General features: G+C 37.9%; 2 protein-coding genes across 4 annotated transcripts; one reads left to right on the top strand and one right to left on the bottom strand.

Annotated features, from left to right (window-relative positions):
* The first annotated feature begins 809 nt into the window (after positions 1-809).
* On the top strand, positions 810-7,660 carry LOC111802112 (protein NAR1). 3 transcript variants are annotated; one of them, XM_023686369.2, is made up of 12 exons: positions 810-1,209; positions 1,280-1,547; positions 1,725-1,795; positions 2,139-2,292; positions 2,484-2,670; positions 4,891-5,017; positions 5,435-5,612; positions 5,708-5,757; positions 5,844-6,015; positions 6,655-6,781; positions 6,876-6,967; positions 7,094-7,233. In XM_023686369.2, exons 2-12 carry the CDS (start codon positions 1,422-1,424, stop codon positions 7,097-7,099), a joined length of 1,290 nt encoding a protein of 429 aa, XP_023542137.2. In that variant the 5' UTR covers positions 810-1,209; positions 1,280-1,421; the 3' UTR covers positions 7,100-7,233. The 3 variants fall into 3 exon arrangements, with proteins under 3 accessions (XP_023542137.2, XP_023542135.2, XP_023542134.2); XM_023686367.2 differs by having other exon boundaries at positions 811-1,209; positions 1,393-1,547; positions 7,165-7,660; XM_023686366.2 differs by having other exon boundaries at positions 811-1,209; positions 7,165-7,660.
* A 4,520-nt stretch (positions 7,661-12,180) lies between these two features.
* LOC111802113 (uncharacterized) lies at positions 12,181-14,645 on the bottom strand. The gene is made up of 5 exons (XM_023686371.2): positions 13,939-14,645; positions 13,457-13,675; positions 12,938-13,033; positions 12,644-12,745; positions 12,181-12,573 (listed from the first exon to the last, which is right to left on the bottom strand). Exons 1-5 carry the CDS (start codon positions 14,494-14,496, stop codon positions 12,367-12,369), a joined length of 1,182 nt encoding a protein of 393 aa, XP_023542139.2. The 5' UTR covers positions 14,497-14,645; the 3' UTR covers positions 12,181-12,366.
* Between the last annotated feature and the right edge of the window lie 416 nt (positions 14,646-15,061).

Here is a 15,061-nt window from a genome sequence, read left to right as displayed (position 1 = left end):
ATAACCATGCAACTTAAATTTTCATCCAAGGGGCATTTTCATAATTTTTCATAAAGTACAATGTTCACAAAGTTCATGTGACTACTTATTGGGATGAAGCATGCGTCTTTCAGCTTACTTTTTCGCTTCTTAGAAGCTCCAAATTTCTCGATCCTATTTCAAGTAATTATAGTTAGTATTAAAATTGGGATGAAAAATAGTCGAACAGAGGTCTAACGGGTAAAAAAGTGGCACTCATGTGTCAGAAGGGCTCCCCACGTGCACAGCTATGCGTGCATACAAACGTGCCTAAGAGGAGGAGATGCGTGCTCCCTGCGTGACCGTGGTGCACGTGGATACGTGCCTCCTGGTGAGAACAGGTAAAGGGGGTGAATCAGGTTGCGGATGCTGAGTCGAGCCTCGGGTTGGATCCAGACGATGCTTCACCACCAGATGTCAGACATGTTGGTCTACTCAGAATGTGACATGTATTCAACTAGTGGGCGAAAAGTTCGAAATTAATCATAGTTGGAATTGAGGTGTCATAAGTAAGGATTTTTAAGAAAGGATAATATAGTAATTTTATACCCTTTGTCCTATAAAATAAAAAATCATACCGCTAAGAAATTTGGAGATAATTTATGAGGTGTAAATAGACATATTCGGTTCATATATGGACATAATTAAACTTTTTTTTATAAGATAGCAGGCGTTAATGTTTTTTTTAAAAATTTTATAAAATAATATTTTTTAAAATTAAAATTATATATAATATTTTAAAAAAAAGTTTGAAAACTATTAATTTATTTTGTCCTGATTTTGGCAAATTCCCAATATTTTTGAAGGTGAAAGAATCAAAATTGGTTTCCACATGGAGAGCGTTCAAAATAATTCTGGTGTAAAACTATAAAGATTCTCCACCAATTCTGGAGCTCTCCGTTGCCATCGCAGATCCTCGTCGTGGACCGATTCCGACCGCCGTCACTCTGTGTCACGCAATTCCTCTCTTTGTTCCGTTTTGCGGTTTCTCCTCATCGCCGGCGCCGGGACCGGGACCCTGCTCTGCCCTTCAATACCCTCTCATTACAGCCCCATCATCCGCCGTTCTCCGACACGTCCATATCCGCCGTCTTTTCTCTTTCCTATATTTTCCCCTAAAACCCTTCTCCTGTCGCTCTGCTTGGGATCATTTCTATTAGCTTCCAGTGATTAGGCCGTTCCAAGTTTCTGGTAAGGTCACCGGCTCTGACTCTGACTGATCGGCTTCAGTTTGTTCTTATCTCGATCCTTATCTTTTCAGGGTTTTGCGTGCCTTGAAACCCTAATTCATTTCGGGAAGTTTCCTTGAAGTTTTGATTCTTCTTTCTTTTTTGTGTGGCTATTTATTGGGTTCTGTTTTATTCATTTCGTTAGTTCTTGATTTGGAATTGGGCAAGTAGGAGATGTCTGAGAAATTCTCGGCAACATTGAGGATAGGCGATCTGAATGATTTCATAGCGCCTTCTCAGGCTTGCGTTGTTTCTCTCAAGGGGCTTAAAGCCACGACCACGAAGCCGGATAGAGTTGAGGTACTTTTTCCATTTGATGTACCTGTCGTTGATGATTTTTGTGCTGTTGGTTTTGAGTAATCTGTAGGAATTACCACGCTTAAAAACTGAGTGGTTCTTTCATAAATTTTCCATTTATTGATTCTCTTTACTTTTTTGTGTGTGTTTCTCCCCTTCATTTCTGCGTATATTATCTAGGTTTCGGCTTCTAAGAAGCAATTGGAAGCAGAGCCAGTTAAAATTTCACTGAAAGATTGCTTAGCATGCAGGTAATTTTTACTAAAACAATCGCTATTGTGAACTATTTTCTCAAGGATCTAACTGGTTTGATGGTTTAAACTTTAAACTGGGTTTTCAATTTCATATAAGTTGCTTTTACTCTATGTATCTGGATAAAATGGAATTTCTGGAACGTTTTGAATACAAGGTGATACTTTGACATTTCTGATAAACCACTTATCAGATTATTTATGAAAACTGAGTTTTGGAACTCCCTGATTTCATAGTATTGAGTTGGAATATCTAATTGAATATGGATTATTGCTCTTTAATTTGCCTTGTACTTCTCATCTTTCCCTCGTGACGGTGTGACCTAATTATGCATAATTGTAGTGGTTGTGTAACATCAGCAGAGACAGTGATGCTGGAGAAGCAAAGTTTGGATGAATTTCTTTCCAACATAGATAATGGAAAGGTTGTAATTGTCTCATTATCTCCCCAATCTAGAGCCTCACTCGCTGTACATTTTGGTATCTCCCCTCTAAAGGTAAAATTTGAGTTTTCTGCTTATATAATTTCCCATGATTATCATGAGTTTTATTCGTTGGCAAGGGTCACGAGGAAAATCTTTTAACATGATTGGGTGGTGAATTTTAAAGTTTATTTATGTAATTACAATGCTCGAAATGCTTATATCTATGAAGGCAATAACTACATATAGTGTTTTGCATTGGTCAGGTTTTTAAGAAACTCACGACATTTTTGAAGTCCATGGGAGTAAAAGCTATATTTGATACAAGTTGCAGCAGAGATTTAACCTTAATTGAAGCTTGTAAGGAGTTTATAGCAAGGTACCGACAAAGCCAGTCGGTCAATGGAGAAAAATGCAAGTCATCCGTTCCTATGATCTCATCAGCATGCCCAGGTATACTTTTTGGTCTTTTAGCTACTGTACTTGGATGATAATTGTGCAATCCACACTTTCTTTTCCAAATTATCTGGTGTGGTTGAGGATTAATCCTCTTTTCTTTTCTGGTAGCATAGAGTTAGTATGGATATTTTCATTTCTCCTATTTAATTTGGTTGTAAATTGGTCAGTTTGGGTTGTTTTGAGAGCTATAGTTTTCAACTTGCCAAGTTTTCTGCAACTAAAAACTGACAGTGTTATAATAACAGTGCATTGTAGAGTTTGGTGGGTGAGAAATAAAATATCATTTTCAACGCCCATAGTTTTGTAATCTGTGAGAGGAGAACAGCGGAATCTCTGAATACCTAGGAAAATCCGAGTGTAAATCCCCTTGTGGGATATTAATCCGGATGAAACTTGTGCAGTTGATAATATTCATATAATTATTACAACTAAAGATTACAACTTGGTAAAATACACCAAGAAAAGGCCCTAAAAGTGACCAGATCTAGTTAACCGGATCCTTTAATTTCTTTTTATGTGTATATTGTGGGTGGCCTTTAGGGGTCCTCTTTTTATAAAGATTATCCTTGTCTTTGTTTATTTCTCGGATTGGAACAAATTACCACAATTCGTTTCCGCCTACAGATCAGGCGACATTTTACACAAATTTTCTGAATGGAGGCTCTTATTTTCATATTATGTTATAAAAAAGTATAATAAATTTAACTTAGCATAAAGGTTATTTACATGAATGCTCTAACTTTACGGGAGAGATCTTATAGCGATGTTTGGTCCTTATTTTATGTTTCTTTTTTGGTTTCGGTGATAAGGTCTTTTCATAATTACTCGCTAGGACTTATTTTAATCATTGGAGCCCTTTTTTTGTGAGCTTCTTTTTTTTTTTTTTTTTTTTGGTGCCTATGTTTTCTTTCATTTTTTCTGAATGAAAGTTCAAAATGCTCTAACTTTGACACTTACTTTCAACAATAAACATCTCATGAACACATGGTACAAGGACGTAATCTAGAGCTTATCTTCTCTCCCTAAAAGAAACTAAGAAAATGGCTATACATCTCTATCTCATAATTACTCCCCTTCCTAATAGGTAGTTATAGGGTTTAGGGTTTCCCCTTCCTAATAGGTAGTTATAGGGTTTTACATTAGCACACCCTACTAATCAATTCCGTGATGTCCTTCCATTTCCCTTTCTACCCCCCACGGCTAGATCTTCTCTAGTGAGTGTATGTAAGGGATGCCTATCATAACCATTAGTGTTTTAAACGAACTCCATGAGATGCAAGTGAGAGTCCTGTGTATTTTCTATCCATGTCGTTCAATACATCTAAGAGGTCTCATAAACATTTGAAGATAACATTTTTATGTTTGCACAACCATCACAACAATCACAGAACAAACAAAATACATGCATATCTGACTATCACTAAAGCATTCAATAAGAAAATCACTTACCTAAATCCAAATAGCGGTAGATAGCTTGCTCTGCTCCAAATCCATTTAGCAAGCAAATACTTAGTCAACTCCTAAAAACAACCTAAAACAATCTTATCCAAAGTAATTTTAGCTTAAACGAGGGAAATTGAAGCAAACTGACCTTTAAATTGAACCAAACAAAAGTAGCTGACCAAATTGATCTAACCAAACATGATTGTACCAAGCCAACCGAATTGAACCGCTAAACTTATTTGAACTGATGAACTAACCGAATCGAATCGTTGAATTTGTCCAACTGAAGCAACAGCTTCAGCGCGAACTCTAGGTCGTTTGTAACATGTTAAAGCTTATCACCTAGTCCAATTTTCAGACTTAACTGACTGGAATTATGGCCCCATATGATTTGAAACCTTACTCCATTTATTAGATGTGCACATGGAACCAAGTTTTCATCTACATGCTCGTCATTTTCTTCAGTTGGAGGATAGACATTGATATGAGGGCTCATACCTTTTTAGTGAAATCTTGTGGAAATGTTAATGGCATGTCAAGAAATATACAGTCAAAATGTCTATAATGAATTTCTTTAATTTTATTGTGATTTGAGGTAATTTTTACGAGTTTATTTGATTTCAATACTTTTTGGGATACCTGTTGGCATCAGTGTTTTATCAATGTTTTTATATATTTAAGACCCCAATTTTCGTTCAAACTGACATTTAACTTCTTTTTCAATGTAGACCATCTTTTCTTCTCAAACCTACACATCTCTTCCGATTTCAGGATGGATATGCTATGCTGAGAAGCAACATGGATCGTACATTTTGCCTTACATTTCATCAGTGAAGAGTCCTCAGCAAATGATTGGATCAATAGTCAAGCATCATATATGCCAAAAATTGGGTATTAGGTAACGACTGTATTTCTATTATTCATGATCTTTCTGATGTAGTTGTTTCGAAATTGTGGTGGTATGTGAAGCTTAGTATTAAGAATGGAGAGAAGTGCTTATATTTCGGCTATAAAATATGGTTACTGTTGTCATGGCATGAATAGATTTACTTAGGATGGCATGGAAAGCAGAGACTATTTTGTTTGTTTCATATTGGGATTTTCTTTATATTTTATATAGCCAACTATTGGGATGGATATACGGACATGTTATATCCAACTATTCAAAGTTCTTAAACAATGCTTCCAAGTTCCTTATAGAAAGCCACTGTAGAGAGATTGTTTTTGCAATCACCGTAGCGTAGTATTCGAATACTTAAAATTTCAATCATTTCCTTTTCTTTTTTGAAATCTATGGTTCATGTTTATTTGACAGATCAGATGATGTTTACCATGTTACTATAATGCCCTGTTATGATAAGAAACTGGAGGCAGCTAGGGAGGACTTTGTTTTTCAGTTGGACTCAGTCAACAAAACTAGGGAGAATGAGGCCCCCAGAATTACAGAAGTAGATTCAGTACTGACTTCTGGTGAAGTTCTAGAACTGATACAGGTTCAATTTTGTCTCGCCTTGAAATTCTTATGTTAGTATGTCTTCAAGTTTTGGCTTCCCAGAAACATCTTCTTTCTATTTGTCGATGCTTGCAGTTGAAAGAGGTCGACTTTAAGAATCTTGAAGAATCCCCCTTGGATAGAATGTAAGACTAAAGGACTTTTTTAAGCTTTTATACAGTTTAGTCACCAAATTTATCCAAGGCTGTCATGCTTGGCTATCTTTCTACAGACTGACAAATGTCAATGAAGAAGGGCATCTGTTTGGAGTTCATGGAAGTTCTGGTGGTTATGCAGAAACAATTTTTAGGCATGCTGCAAAGGTACTCTTTGGAAAAGAAATTGAAGGCCCTTTGGAATTCAAATCCATTCGAAATTCAGATTTCCAGGAGCTCACTCTAGAGGTAAGTTAAGATCTTTTTTAAATGTTTTTATGCATATTAAAACCCACAGCATTGTAATAACTCAAGCATTGTAATAACTCAAGCTCACCGCTAACAGATATTGTCCTCTTTGGGCTTTCTCTTCTAGGCTTCCCCTCAAGGTTTTAAAACGTGTCTACTAGGGAGAGGTTTTCACACCCTTATAAGGAATGTTTCGTTCTCCTCTTCAAACGATGTGGGACCTTACCGGCATTGAGGGGTGGTTTATCAGTAATTGAGTATTGCCAAAGTACCAAGCATTGCTGGCAAGGGGTCCAAGCATAACTTTTAAGATGATTCTTGTGTAGTTTTGTATGAAACAGATGAAAACCTAAGCTCCAGCTTTGCCGGAGTTTGCTTTTTCCCCCCTTTTTCATTCCACCAGTGATCGGTAATTGTTTTTCTAATGAAAGTATTGTTAGAATATTGGTTAATATTTAAAATTATTCCACTAGTTATGCATATTGTGAATTGCATCGTTAAAACGTTTTGCCGTTCAAACCATTGTTGAAGTTATGGGTCATATCGAATATGATTTTTTTATCCAATCTTTTTGTTTCCTCTCCTTTTAGTCCCTGTTAATGAATAGTTATCTTATGCACATGTCTGTCCAAATTGTAGGTGGAAGGGAAGACCCTATTGAAGTTTGCACTATGCTATGGATTCCGAAATCTACAAAACGTTGTCAGAAAAATAAAAACAGGAAAATGCGAGTACCATTTTCTAGAGATTATGGCCTGCCCTTCAGGTGGGTTTCTGCTTAATAATATGAAGAAATGTGACCAAACTAAGTTATATGAATGTTAGATCTTGATAATTTAATATCATTGTTAAAATAATAGGTTGTCTAAATGGAGGGGGCCAAATTAAACCCAAGCCTGGACAATCTCCAAAGGGTTTGATTGAATTATTAGAAGCTGCTTATGAGGAAAATGTAAGTACATTCATGTAGGATTTATTGTTTATCGTTTCAATACCGAATCTGGAACGTCTTTCGATAGAATCTTTTTGTTTGTTCTGGTTATATGATGTCACATTCATATTGTTTTGTCTGTAAAAGGTGTGAAGATTCACCATCCTGCGTTTGAGTTTGTATATAAATGGATGGGGGTGGTGTTTATGTTGCCACAGGTTATAATTAGAGATCCTTTTGAGAACCCAGTGGTGAAAGACATATACAAGGAGTGGGTGGAGAAATCAGGTTCAGAGAAGGCAAAGAAGCATATGCTGCACACTGAATACCACCCAGTGGTGAAAAGCATTACTGCCCAACTCCACAACTGGTAACAAACTCCCACTTCCTATCTTACAATTTTGTGTTAGTAGATGAATGATAATCATATGACTCATGGTTGCTGTGATAATGTCACCCGGTGCTTCTCTTCTGGAAAGAAAATCTCAGTTTTGATAGGTTTAAAAACTTCAAAAATGTAATTCTTATTGTTCTTTCACCTCACACAAGTCAGCCTCTGCTGGTCTTCATGATCTGTATTTATGTTGTTTGAGCAAATGTGCTCTTTCTTTGCGCCATTGTGCCTATTTGTATGTAATTGTATTTGGCTTAAGGTGCATCCACAAGTTTGTATAAAGCATATTTTAACTTGTAAATGGAGCACTTTGGTAGTTCCTTGTTGTTGGCTGATCAAATTTTTATCATTTTGGTTCATCTGACATAATTCTTGAGAACTGATTGAGCTGAGTGCCAGAAGATGCTAATGTTTTCTTTAGCATTCTTTGAGCAAACACTCCACTAAAGACCCGCAAGACTAAGTCGACATTAAATGAGTTGTTCGAGAGTGATGGGTCTGTTGAGAATTATGATATTGAATGCAATAGACGGGCTAGATTTGCTCGAGTTTGTGAGCACAGAGAAGATGATGATCAGTCATTTTATTGCGGGTCTTAGGGATGAGATCCAGGGATCCGTTGTAGCCCATGCCCCTCCAGATTATGCTTCAGCCCTACAAATCTCTATTCTCATGGATATGCACCGTTTGAGGGGCAAGCAGTTGGTGTCTTGGAAAGGTATATAGTAAAATGGCCCAAGATATATAGTAAAATGGCGTGAAATTCACTAGAATAAGTGCAAGTATACACTGTCACAAGTAGTAAGTAATAAGTAAATATCGATTTCATATCGTACCTATATTTTTTTAGTTACTTTTGTTGCTGAAAATTAAGTGAGTTTTAAGTGTCATTCAAATGTGTGTTGATAATATATGTAGAGTTAATATATGTAGAGTGGTAGATACGGTTGCAAAATAGAGAGTAAACGAGAAATAGATAAGTTGTTGGACTATTGTGGTGAACGGTAACTACTTTTAACAAATTCTCAAGCCCTCTTCTGAGGATTATTCTTAACCCTTTAATTACTGTCAAATGGATCAGATATGAGAACTCTTGGACAAGGGTTCCATTCGGCCGGTGTCTCAATGTGGAAAGCTTCTTTACTATTATGTAAAGAAAAAGAATGGTTCTTTACATTTGCCGAGAGTTGAATAAGGTCACTATCAAGAACGAGTATCCCCTCTTGAGAATAGATGACTTATTTGAATAGTTGCAGGACACATCGGTGTTCTCCAAGATTGACTTGAGGTTAAGGTACCATCACTTGAGGAATAGGGAGGAGGACATGGCTTATTTGAATAGTTGCAGGACACATCGGTGTTCTCCAAGATTGACTTGAGGTTAAGGTACCATCACTTGAGGAATAGGGAGGAGGACATACCCTAGACAGACTTTAGGAGTCGTTAGGGACATTATGAGTTTACAGTGATGTCTTTCAATCTTATCAATGCTCCCGCAGTGATGAACATGGTAAGTAAGGAGTATGTTGATGCCTTTGTCACTGTGTTTGATGATGACATCTTGGTCTACTCTAAGTTAAGAGCAAAGCATGAGGACCACTTAATGAAGATTTTGTCGGTGTTGAGAGGTTATCAATTATTTGCCAATTTTTCTAAGTGTGAGTTTTGCATGAGGTGACTTTTGTGGGTCACGTGGCATCCAAAGGGGGACTCACTACGAATCTAGTTAAGATAAAAGCAGTTATGAGGTGACCAAGGTCGACTATAGTCTCTAAGGTGTGTATTTTTTTACGGTTGGCAGACTATTACAAAAGGTTCGTATGACATTTCTCTAAAATATATACAGCTATGTCTCAGTTGACCAAGAAGAGCAAGCCCTTTGTTTGGACTCGGGTCTGTAAACAGAGTTTCCAAGAACTGAAGAAGAGGTTATTGATAGCACCAGTTCTCACTGTGCTTGATGTGATGGGTAATCTCGTGGTGTATAGTGAAACCTCGATAAAAGGATTGGGTTACATGGTTATGTAGAATGGAGAAGTAATTTGCCTATGCCTGTCAGCAGCTAAAGGCACCAAAACAACGACCTGTTGGATTGTTGCAACCACTGAATGTACCCTAGTGAAAGTGTGAGGAAGTGAGCATAAACTTTGTATTTGGCTTATCTAGAACCGTGTGGGGTTCTGATGTGATTTGGGTTGTTATGGATAGGCTCACCAAGACAACTCATCTAGAACCGTGTGGGGTTCTGATGTGATTTGGGTTGTTGTGGATAGGCTCACCAAGACAACTCACCTTATTCCTAGCAACGACACATTATGTGTGGACTATTGAGCTTAGTTGTAAGTTAGAGAGATAGTCAGTCTGCATGGGGTGCCAGTATCGATCGTATTAGATTGGGACATCAAATTCACTTCTCATTTCTAGAAGAGTCGATAGAAAGCGTAGGGTATGCAACTCTATTTTAGTATAGTTTTCCACCCCTAGTCAGACGAACAAACTAAGAGGTTGAATTAGATCCTTCCAAAGCTTGTGCAATGGATTTTACGGGTTGGGGGGATGAGCACCTACTCATAAACTCACCTATAATTATAGCTACCAGCGATGATGCAGATGGCTCCATTTGAGGCTTTGTATGAGCGAAAGTGTTGGACACCGATGTTTTGGGAACAAGTTGGTACACAACAGCTCATGGGGCTGAAATTAGTTAAGGTTACAAACGCATCAGTGCATAAGATCAAACAGAAGATGCTGACTGCGCAAAGCCAACAAAAGAGTTATGCAAAATCTTGCAAGAAGGATCTCAAATTTGTTGTGGGTGATCACGTCTTCTCTAATGTGGCCATGGGTGCTGAGGTTTGGAAAGAAGGGCAAGTCAAGTTCGAGGTTCATAGGTCCCTTCGAGATCCTCGAGTGGATAGGACCTGTGGCGTACAGGTTACCGCTGCCACCCACCCTCGCTACTATGCACAATGTGTTCATGTTTTTATGTTGCGGAAGTACATCTTGGATCCTACCCACGTCATAGAGCACGAGGCGATCCCACTTCGAGAGAATCTATATTATGAAGAGATCCCTGACAGTATTGACAGTATTATAGCACGTGATGTCAAGCAGTTGCAAAACAAGGAGATTCTGACCTTGTGAGAATCTTCTTCTAGATTATCATATTCAAATATTAGAACCTAATATCAACAAATACATCTAGGATCTTGAAGATAGTCCGAAACACTTGCAGTTTTACCTTGAGTTCTTGGTTGTTTCTTGGTGGAATCTGTCGATCCAAATGCCCAGAACTACTCTCCTTGATCACGTGTCGAATTAAACGAATTTGAATTCTTCTTCATCCTCTTACAAACCCTAGTTTTCCTCACTCTCCTTTGACTTTATTTATTTCTTTGTACCGATAGTGAAGTCTCTGTTGATAGGCCATTGATAGGCCATTATTAGGGAGTGCTCATTTTGTCTACTTGAATCGATTTGGAGTGCTAATGTTACGTCTGGACAACTAATACAATCAATGTTTTGTTGTATTTTGGAGGAAAGAAGAGATAATCGGGTGCTCATTGAACACAACTACTCTGTTTCAAAGCTTATCTTCCAATAAAGTGGGAAAATTAGAGATAATAATCACCTAATGCACACTAAAAATTCTTAAACAAAACAGTTCAATGGAAATTAGAATGTTAATTAGTAGAAGTTTGGGAAGAATCACGTGATCAAAGGTGAGAACGTTAGAAATACTTATCACTTATTGCATGGACTGTGAATACGAATCAATAATCTTATGAATTCTAAGTAATCAAATCCTTAATTACAGATTGTCAAGTAGATTTATGGAAATAATTTCAAACCAGACACAATTAGATAATTCAAAATCAAAGTTTACAAACATATTCTATGCAAGTCATAAACACAAAACAGTTAACACTCGACATGGATCTAAGGGTCCCCACTACAGCCACTCGGCCTGCACGCTTTCACCCACAAAACCATCTATGAACCATCCTAAAAACAAATAGTAGCAAAAAAATATAAAACTACTCAGTAAGCAACCTACTTACCGTCTCTCATTGCATCTTCTTCTAATTAGAATTCTCAAGTTTTGTCTCGTCGGGCTCATCAAGTCTCAGCCTAAATACACCAAGTCTAAGGGGGTAAGCTCACCCACTTAGGGTTTCATAATCTACCTATTTTCACATTCTGCTTCCATCAAACTATCTGTGGATGAGTCAGACCACCCTCATCTATCTCGGGCTCTAGGGTAGATCTAGTAGGTATGGAGAAGCCCGTGCTCTCTATAGGTAGCCTCTCAGGTCACCATGTTACTCCACACATGCCTACTACTAGGCACTAGCCAGATGCTCCCCTAATGGCATCCAACAAGCTGACTATCCCTACGCCAAGGCAGGCTCCCCACTATGCACAACCTCAATCTCCCCTAGTAGGCAACACGGAAGTCCTAAATCAAAGTTTAGAATGCCTGTATGATTGCTTAAAAAAACAAAACCAATCCCAACTTTGTACAAGTTTGCCTGTATTGTTTTCCAGAAAACATGTAGGGATATGTATATGGCACACTAGTACTTCAATACAACTACTTGGATGAAAATTAGAACCTGATTCGGTTGCTTCTGGCTAAGTCACCGCCTCCTGATTTTATGAAATGGGATATGCACCTTCAAAAGTTGAGTCTGAAATATCTTTCAAGCTGTTCATTCACTTGTTAGTGTCATCTTTTAAGAAAATATTAAGGAGTAAAGTAAAACACACAATCTTAATACCAATGGAACATTGGTTCAGGCACACAGGCTACTGTGTAGATCTTAGCTTGAATGCAAAATAGTAACATTCTCAAAGAACGAGAACCATTTACGATTATTGATGAGCTTTTCAAATGTAGCATGTACACAATGGTATTACTCCCCCCCTAAAGCTCTATTGGTTCATACAATGATAGTAGGTGACGGTAAAAAAATTATGTAGAAGGATCAAGAATGTGAACTACAACTGGAAAAAAAAAAGAGGTTCAGTAAAATTTATGCATAGGCTTTCCATATGTGTACTTGGCCTCGTCGGATCTTCGAGCTGTTTTTGTAGTCTTTGCTTTGTTGGAATTCTGTCTGCAATCAGAACTTTTGGACAATTTCCTGGAACATGATGTAAAACCAGATTCCATTCTGTTATGGGATAAAATTTCATCTCGCGGAGAATCATATCCCATTGCCTCAAAGTCCTGTAGGAGTGAGTTCAATTAATGAACACTCGTGAAGTGAGAAATTCATGGCAGAGATAGGCAGTTATACCTTGGATTTAGTTGCATAATAGGGTGTTAGACAGGGATTCACATCCTTCAGCAAATAGTCATCTGGACGGCTAGGGGACGTTGGATCACAGGCACTGAACTCCTGAATTACATAAATGCTGGATGAGTGATTTGCATCTAGTTCATGAATTGACTGTCTTGGTAAGGCAAAGTCCTAGATGATTCTAATAATGAGGGCCCGCCTTGTTGTCTTTCTAACCTCTTATATTCAGGATTAATACATATCAACACTAAAAAGATGAACATGAGATCCAAGGATATCTTCAGTGCTTACTAAAGGGTTAGAAGCATCCTCGTGATCATATGTTGGTGTGTGAGGAGAACTGCTACCTTGTAACCAGCCCTTTCCTGAATACTTATCCGCCTTCACCTGCCCAAAATAAAATGCCAGTCGTTCTATCAGTTAAATCAATCAACTCGCCTTCGAGATAGCAGTGAATACCTATTCAATAAAAGCTAGTCGGTACCAGAAACATAACACGGAGTGTCCAAATTTCATTTGAGGCTGTGTTTTAAGCTGTAATTTCATAGTTCATATCAAAGAAATGAAAGCTTTCCAGGTCTAGACCTAAGTTGTGTCGATGATTGTTGGGAGGGAGTCTCACATTGGCTAATTTAGGAAAATACATTTCCATTGGTACGAGGCCTTTTGGGGAAGCCCAAAGCAAAGCCATGAGAGCTTATGCTCAAAGTGGAGAATATCATACCATTATGAAGAGTCGTGATTCCTAACAAGTTGTGACATCTACCGTTAAAAGCATTAGGTTCAACTTAACATAGCGTTCTTTCATACCTCGGCAAGGTCCTCTGCAAGGGAATAAAGCTGGTCAGTGAGAGTAGTGACCTGCTTTTGTAGAGTGGGGATGATTTGTTTGGCTTGCTTCAACTCTGAGTCCTGCTTCTCTAGGATGCCTTGAAGCTGAGAGTTCATAACATCTGGGAACAATATTGCATTCTTCAGTGACTTTATTTCTTCTCTTTGCTTCAAACATAAATCTTTCAACTTCTCAATCTGATAACAACAATTAGCAACAATGTTCTGTTAACAAACCATGTGTAGAAGATTACTACCCCATAATTCACAGCTCAAAAATCTTTAAGAAGAATCCAACCATTATAATATTCAATCCTCAGCATAAAATCAATCAGGTTGAAAAACATCCAAACTTCATGATGAAAACATCAAAATCTAGCTAAAGACATCAAAAAAGTGCAGAAATGATAGAGTAGAATTGGAAGTTTAATGTAAAAAGCAGAGATAATCCTACTTCTGACCTCTCCATACTTCTCCTCCAGGACTAATTTGAGCTCGGTGATCTCCAGTTCTTGTTCCTTATTCAAACTCAAAAGCTCTCTTTCACTCCTCAGCACCATCGCCAATGTCCTTGTATTCCCTTTCACCTCCGTCAACGCCTTCACCTCCTTCTCCTTCTCCTTCTCCTTCTTCTCCACCATTCCCTTCCCAAACAGCTTCTTATGCAGCCCACCGAAGTTCGTTCCCTTCCTCGCCGTCTTCTTCAGATCCTCCGCAATCAAATCCGACGGAATCACCAACCCAGGCGCATGCTTCACCGTCTTCGGCTTCAAACCAGATCGCTTCTCCATGAATTTTTTCACCATCGCCGTCAAATTCTGATCCGACGGCTTCGTCTTAGCCCTAGCCAGATCAGCCGCCTTGCTCTTAACAATAGCGCGCGAAGACGACGAATCCGCCTTCATAGGAGACTTGAGCTTGAACTCAGAGGAAGAAGAAGGATCGGAGAAATGCGAGGAATTGGAAGACCGCACATCGTAAGAACTGTAGCGCGAAGAAGGATTGATGACTTTCGCCATGGATGAAAAGCTCGAGACCTTGAAGAAGAACGATATCAGTTGCACACGGAACTTGGAAGATACTAAGATTGTGCAGAGATTGATTCAGTGCATTTTTAGGGTTTTTCTTTTTTTTTTTTTTTGAATTGGAGAAGATGGAGCGAAGAGAAGGATTTGAATTTGCTTCAGAGTTGACACGTGGCAGCTTCTGCAGCTCTGTGTTCGGCGTAGTCTGAATTCAAATAATCATAAAACTAACTTGGCGGGAAAATGAGTGGTGAAGGAACGGTGTCGTTTTTAATATTATTTCGAATTCAAAAAAATTGATAAGAAAGTCCAATTTTACAGCTGGAATTTTGAATAATTTTATTTTCTAAACGTGGAATTTAGTAGAATTATTATCTCAATTATTGGATATTGAATGTAATACAATTATTGAAGTGTGAGATTTTTTAACTTTAATGTAATCAATAAAAATAAACAAATAAAATGATCCTTTGTTCTTTATTATCCATTTGATTTTTAAATATAATTAAATTATTAATTATTAAGCGGTTTATTTGAAATCAACTTATTAATACGTCTA

This window comes from Cucurbita pepo, chromosome 9, assembly GCF_057944985.1.
Source record: "Cucurbita pepo subsp. pepo isolate OVF chromosome 9, ASM5794498v1, whole genome shotgun sequence".
Taxonomy (NCBI): Eukaryota; Viridiplantae; Streptophyta; class Magnoliopsida; order Cucurbitales; family Cucurbitaceae; genus Cucurbita; species Cucurbita pepo.
This window is presented reverse-complemented; position numbering and strand designations above follow the sequence as displayed.